The sequence below is a fragment of the Penaeus japonicus genome, unplaced genomic scaffold, assembly GCF_977035675.1.
Source record: "Penaeus japonicus unplaced genomic scaffold, GWHDUDI00000001_assembly GWHDUDI00000015, whole genome shotgun sequence".
Taxonomy (NCBI): domain Eukaryota; kingdom Metazoa; phylum Arthropoda; class Malacostraca; order Decapoda; family Penaeidae; genus Penaeus; species Penaeus japonicus.
This window is the reverse complement of record NW_028234417.1, coordinates 36366743-36374242: the sequence shown is the minus strand read 5'-3', so window position 1 is coordinate 36374242 and position 7500 is coordinate 36366743. Positions and strand designations below refer to the sequence as shown.

Here is a 7500-nt window from a genome sequence, read left to right as displayed (position 1 = left end):
AAATGACAGATTCTATCAATGCTGGAGTTGACTAAAGTTGTAGTATAGGGTCCATATCAGCTCATTATTTTCTTTATACTCAGTGTGATAGAAGTATTGCTGTTTTATTGGAGGACAAAAGGCAACTTTATTTTTTTCATATCTGTGTACGGTCACAAACGAATACGAAAGATATAAACATTAACAATGAAGATAGCATGGAGGTTTGCAAAAAGAAGGAAACCTGTGCTTATGACTGAGTGCCACAGTAAAAGGCATCCCTACTGGCACAGTGGCACATGGCAGACACTGGGCATGTTTTGAGTCATCTCCCTCTTCTCATTCTGTCTGCATTTCCTTCAGTAGCAGTACTTCAGAAAAAAAGGTCAGCAGCTTGCTGTGTACCATCACTCTATAAAGATAGTGCTTACAAGAGTCAGTTAATGGATGCCATTCAAGGCTCTTTCTCCTTCTGGTGCAAGAAGAAACTGGTGCCATCTAGGTTTTGGATGATAGGTGAAACCCATTTTACTTAATATTACCGCAATTATATTCATTATCACTCACTCATTACTCAAAGCACAATAAAATAACACAGTGATCCAAATTCCCAGTCATGTATGTCATGATGCCCATCGTCAGGCCAAAGCTCGAGTCATTTATGTCCTGAAACCAATCTGCAATGGGTTAATCTTGTGTTGTTGTCGTCTAATTCCTTTTACTATTCTTATAAGAGCCCATATCCTGCTCTCATACTCTAATTCTATTCCAAGTATTAACAACCATACACAAAGACAAAGAAACAACGTAAATTCATATCATCCAAACGTTTATTCATCATCTACATTATCACATTCACCCCTTCCACTATCACCACCCCTCCTTTCTTAACTTAGTCGTCTCCCTCCTCTATCATAGCCCCCTCATCCTCCTCCATGGCTTCTTCGGCGACGATCTTCCTCTTCTTGTTCTTCCCGGAGAGCCTGGCCGCGGCAGCCTTTATTGGGTTCGCCACGTTCTCGTCCTCCATGGCCTCCTCGACATCCAGCACCCTCTTTCCCTGTGGGGTGTGATAGGTTGAATCTCAGTGAATTTAGGAGTCGCTAGCACAAGATTCTTTGAACAGAACTGTTTTTGTAATTGCATTACTAGGTGTCATTAATAATGTGTGTGAGTGTGTGTGTGTGTGTGTGTGTGTGGGGGGGGGGGTGTACAAATGTCTGTGATTGTAGATATAGATGTATATTTGTATTTGTCTTGTTATGTAAGTGTGGGTATTCGGACATGCAAAATGAATAAACAAATTCATATATATATATATATACTTATACAAATACATACATACATATACATATACATATATATATATATATATATATATATATATATATATATATATATATATATATATATATATATTTACACATTTATAGATATATATACATCTATATTTAAACATATACATACACATATATACATACATACATACATTATATATATATATATATATATATATATATATATATATATATACACATATACACATATACACATATACACATACATACATACATACATATACAGAAAATAAACACTCTCTCTAATCACAAAGAAAAATTGATAAACAAATCAACAAAACCACTAAATACATAATACCCTCACCTACCCAGGAGAAAAACAATGAAGAAATCCACCATACCTGTCTCAGTCCTGCCGCAGGAGAATGGATCACACTCATGTGCCTGTGGACGACCGACAAGTCCCTCACTCTGTCTACCTCGACAGACTTCACCAGACGGTCCATGATAAACTTGGACTCTCGCTTCTCCTTGATTTCTGAGGCGCGCTTCATGGCATCCACTGTCAAGGGCAAAGACGAGATTAATGAAGGAAATAGTGAAAGCAACACGATGCAATTAAAACCAAAATAGACTGTCTTCTTAAGGGTTGAGAGATTACTTTCAGATTCATCATAGGTTTCTTAACCAAACAAATAAATTAATATACCAATAATCATAATGACATTATTGACAAAAATATTGATAATGATCTAAAAGATATCGTTGATACTAGACATAATAAGAACACAATAATACTAATATCCAATAACATGAATATAAAAACAGAATATGAAAACCAAACTAACAAAAAAGAACAAATCACAAAAATGAAAACTCTGACATTGTCATCCCCATCAAACAAACAGCAAAATCAAAACAAAGAACCACTCACAGGTCTTCTCCCAGAGCTCCCTGTTGTATTTGACAGGAACATGCCTCTTCCTCTCAAACTCGAAGGAGGGGTCGACAGTGAGCTCCTTGCCGGCCGCCTTCCTGAAGGCCCCTGTCCATCCAGTGCGACGGGGATTCCTCTTTCTCTTGAAGTGTTTGTTGCAGCGGCCACTGCAGAATTTGAAGACCTGGGGAGAGGGAGGGGTGTCAGCAATGACTAGGAGATGGGTATACAAATTATGACATCTGTTTCACATCAATGAATCTCAATTTGAAATCGGTTATCTATTATTTCCTCTCAAAAGTGTTCACATCTCATGATTCTCGTGCCAATTTTGGAGGTCTTGCATCAGATATATTGAAATTCTATTCTTTATTCCAAGCTCTTTCCATTGTTCCAGACTATACAATACTTCAGCTAATTAATACAACCTAAAAGAACACTGTCATAACAAGGATAATTAACTTGAAATCATTCCTTTAAGACTGTTTTATTTTCTAATCTTCTTTGGCCATACCATGAAAAGTGTGACGATTTAGCAGCAAATTATAACCCAAAGGAATATAATATAAGATGTAACAACTAGGTAAATGCACCAGTTTCGAAGTCTCAATATCAGAGTCCCTCATAATTGGTTACAAATACAGGACATACAGCAGCGCATACCTCCTTGTTCTCGCCACTCCATTCACATTGGTGCATGATACTCCTATCTCTTACGGATATCACGGATATCATTATATTTCTTTGGTTACATTTTGCAACAAAACCAATGCCTTTTTTTGAGGTATGTTTGGAAATGCTTTGAAAATAATATGAAGGTTAGAAGAAACAATTTGAAGTTAGCACAGTAATTCTGATGATTGATTATCTGATCATTACATTCTTTTCGGAATATTCTTCTTAGTCTCTTTATACAGCTGCAGTGTTGCCCTTTGGAGTGTGAAGATTGAAAAAGGCACAATATATCCAGAACAAGCCCTTTACAACTAGCACAAGAATCAGGAGGCCCGATTTAAGGCAAAAAGCTCTAGATTCCTTCGAAATCCGACCACATTCATACACAATGACGTAGATGTCGGAGAAACCAGATCCTCCTCACAGAACTTCCTCTCTAAGAATCATACATGTTACAGCACTTGATTTGCACTTACAGACCCTCCCTGGCAATGCATCGCCATATAAGGAAACACTTTAAGCAATATCTTACCAGAATATAAAAGTGGCTGTTTATAGGCCTTTACCAGAGACGTAAGTATAGAGGGCAAGGATATTACTAGACATCACTATTAGGTATATAATACATAAAGAATTACTTTTCCATCTGCAATTTGCCAAAAATATGGATGAATACCGTTTTACAATTCCACACTCTCTATAAACTATCAATAATACTTACCTTGTAGGCTCTACGAAACTAGAATATTAGTATAATACTTAAATACACATGATAAGTAAGGAATAAAGGAATAGAAAGAGCAAAAATACCATGAAAAGGTGTAATATGGCGTAATTACCATACTACGCAGACTAAAAAAAACAACATGGTCAGAACCTCATGCTTATAAAAACAAATAACGCCCGAAATACCTCGAAAATAACCTTACCTTGCTGTCATTTCTCACAAACTGTATCCCATGTCCGGGATATACTTTCTTGGAGCAGAAATAACACCTTTCTATCCGCATTTTGACTGATTTTAGAAGCCACGAGTCACGGACATGTGTGGCGAGCGTGAGTGTTGGTCGCTTACTCCGACAACACCGTCCGACCGGGCGGCATGTGGGGCAAGGTATAGAAAACGGAAAGGGGAGACTATGGTTATTTTTTTTATTTTAATAGTTATCTGTTTTATTTGTTTATTTTGATAGTTTGTTATCTGTTATCACTGTTATCATTGTGTTTTTTATTCTGGAATTAGTGTAGTTGTTATTGTTGTTATCTGTGTCATTATCCTTACTAGTATTATTATCATTATTTTCTTCCAATATCAATGCTATTATAATTATTGTTATTGCTGTGATCAGCATCATAGTTATGACTATTATCATTATTTGTATTGTCTTTATTCATTTACATCACTATCATCATCGCCATCATCATTATTACCATCATTATATCACTGTTGATTTTTATCTATATTATCATTACTATTATCTTTATCATTAGTAGTATCATTACTATTAGTATCATTATCACTATTATGATTATCATTATCATCAGCATTTTCATTATTATCATCTTGATTATTGCAATCATCTTTTATCAATATAATTATTGTTACTATTACTGTCATTATTATAATTATCATCATCATTGTCATTATTCTCATCATTGCTACTATCATCAGTGGTAGTATTATTATCAAAATCATCATTTTCTTATTCCATCCTTTTTCCTTTTTTTTCCGCTGTTTTTGACCGCGCTTTCCCATGTCTTTACTCTTGATTCAACGTTGACTCCATCCATCCACCTTCTATTTGGACTTTATGTTCCTCTATTGTCATGTATTACCATTGTCCATCACTTGGCTATCTGCATATTTCTCATCTCTTCTCATCATATGCTCATTCCACTTCAACTTCCTTTCCTGTATCTTGTTGTTGTTGTTTTTTTTCACTTTTGTCGCAGTTTCGGTTGTTGCATTTATAATCTATCTCACCCTGCAACACCTGTATCTAAGTAACATCCAATGTACTTTCTTGACTTTTCATGTTTTTCTATGCTTCCGTACATCATAGCTTGTCGTATTGCATTTCATTCGCTACATTCTTATGTTGTTGTTTTTTCCTATTTCTCTAAAGCAATCAAGCTTCCCTTCGTTGTACACAAGAGATCTAAGATATCTGGAAGCATTTCTTCTTTCTAATCTTTCACAACTTCTTGTTTCAAATTTTAGGTACTCTTGTTTACTTTCTAATAATTCAAGAACTTCTCTCTACCTTTCTCATTTTCTCTCTTGCTTGTCTTTGTCGATTTTTTTATATCATTAATATCATGACATGTGTATATAACGTACAAGGGGATCTGATTCAATTACCCTGCTTAGTGCAATCATATTGATATCGAAAAGGCCTGACCTTAAAGATCTCTGATGTATTCCCCTCTGTTGTCTAGAGTTTTAACTACTTCTTGCATATTTCTCGCCAGTTCGTATTGTTTCCGATTCATATTTCCCTTCATACATTTATATACCTCTAGTCTTGGAATCCTATAACAAAACTTTTCCAAATTGAATAATACACAGACAATTATATACTTTTCTTCTCCCTGTGCTTCTGTCTATAGTACACCTCCCTGACATAAGACCAAGCAGTTCCTTCCTAAATGATATTTCACTCTGCAATTTCTTATCAATAATTTTTATCCTCAAATTTTCATCATGCGACATCGGCTTGATTCCTCTGTGAATTTCAAGAAAGGTTAATGTCTTCCTCCTCTTCGGAAATAGATACTATCCCGCTATCCATTCATTCGTACGGCACTTTCTCTTGTTTACACGTCTACCCCCAACGAATCGTAAATGTCTATTTCTTCCTAAAAATTCCTCTAAACAGCCACATTTCTTCCTACAAACTCCTCTAAACAGCCACATTTCTCCCTACAAACTCCTCTAAACAGCCACATTTCTTCCTACAAACTCCTCTAAACAGCCATAGCGCATTTTATATTCTGTAGCGAATTCCACACTCTACTTCGATGAATTTCTGGTATTAATCCTTCATTCAGAATACCATGTGGATTTACTAGCCTTGAATCTTCTTCGTTTAACACATTTTCCTAACATTCTTTCCAATCCCATTTTTCACTTTATATTAATAAATCAGCACCTTTATTTGGCAATCCTTAATCACCATAATACGTAAAACCCTGGTATACCTTATCTCGAGCTTCTAATAATCTACAGACATTTTCTCCTTCCTTCGTTTTCAGTTTTTTCTAGGCTTCATCTAGCACTTGTCCTTTCGCTAGTTCTCTTATAGTCTTTATATGTTTCCCATCCTAGAGATTATCGTTCTTCTCTCCATTTCTTTTTCGCTTCTATATACGTCTTTATAAAATATTTAATTCCTTCCTTCCGTCACCATGTTTTCTCAGCCATTCGTGATTTGTTTTCAATTGTTTCCATTTTTACATTCTGCTCTTTTTCATCACAATACTGTTACTGCCCCACCGCTCTCGCAACCTATCTATTATTTTGGCTTACCGAACTCGCTATCAATTGTCTATAAGTTTGTTATTAACTTAACTTATTACTTTTAGTCCTCACTACTTAATCTTCGATGTACTTTCTCATTTCCAGTCAATCGTCAAAACCGTATGATTTTTTTTTTTTTTCCTAATGCACTTGAAGTTTTTCGCTTCCTTATGATGGGTCCTTTTGCACAATACACGTTCTGTTTTTTTATTATCGTCATCCACTTTTGTAGGTTTATTACTAACTGTTTTTTTATTGAAACAAGTACATTATTGATACTGCTCAGATTAAAAAAAAAAAAAAAAAAAAAAAAAAAAAAAAAAAAATATATATATATATATATATATATATATATATATATATATATATATATATATATGGCGCAATGTACAATGTTTCCCCCTCTTCATACAGTCTCCTCGTTGACTTCTTACCATCTGTGTCCACCCTTCCAGCCAGCATGTCCACTAAAACCCGCTTCGATGATCAGTCTTCCTTCTCCAGATATCTCCACCAATGGCATTCATAACATCCTCAAGAGCTGTTGTTCATTCATGATCCTATAACCCTTCCTCCCATGGGAACACTGACTTTGTGGTCTTTGTACTTCATGAATAGGATAATTCCAACGTAGCCATTAACCTCTAGGATCAGACTGTGCTAACCTAGCATCTCGGAACTCTCACTAATGTTCTCAGTTTTCCTCTTTTTATTAATTAAGTCTTTTGCTGGTACGCTATCCTGATTGTTTTTCTCTCCATCAAATCTCCATCCAAGATTCCCAGCTCTTGTTCAGACAATGTCGTTGGCAAAAGCCCCCTTTTTTTTTTTACTCGGTAGCTTCTTGCTCTTTTTTCAAACGAAGTCTAAATTTCTTTCTTATTGCGGGATGTGTTTCTTGGTTTATTGTCGTTATTTATGTCTTCGGCATATTTTTTACCGGCCGCCACCCCCCCACCCCATTTACACAAGCTTGGGATATGAACTAGCTAACCCATGACCAACTATTGGGTATATCAAATCATTATACTAGCATTATATTGTCATTATGCAGAGATACCTAGATATAAAAACAAAGAGATAGATAGGAA

At 35.5% G+C, this 7500-nt stretch overlaps 1 protein-coding gene across 1 annotated transcript; it reads right to left on the bottom strand.

Moving 5' to 3' along the window:
* Positions 1-791: 791 nt before the first annotated feature.
* Positions 792-3980, bottom strand: RpL24-like (ribosomal protein L24-like). Its single transcript, XM_043024603.2, has 4 exons — positions 3819-3980; positions 2212-2398; positions 1679-1839; positions 792-1039 (listed from the first exon to the last, which is right to left on the bottom strand). The coding sequence occupies exons 1-4, from the start codon at positions 3897-3899 to the stop codon at positions 872-874; spliced, it is 597 nt and encodes a 198-aa protein (XP_042880537.1). The 5' UTR covers positions 3900-3980; the 3' UTR covers positions 792-871.
* Between the last annotated feature and the right edge of the window lie 3520 nt (positions 3981-7500).

Bases quoted from the DNA above. Each gene is read 5' to 3' on its own strand.
- RpL24-like (XM_043024603.2), bottom strand. From the start codon at position 3,899: ATGCGGATAGAAAGGTGTTATTTCTGCTCCAAGAAAGTATATCCCGGA. The intron at 1,840-2,211 runs GTGAGTGGTTCT...TGCCCTTGACAG, and splicing joins GGAGCTCTGGGAGAAGACCT to TGGATGCCATGAAGCGCGCC. The intron at 1,040-1,678 runs GTATGGTGGATT...CACACCCCACAG, and splicing joins CTGCGGCAGGACTGAGACAG to GGAAAGAGGGTGCTGGATGT.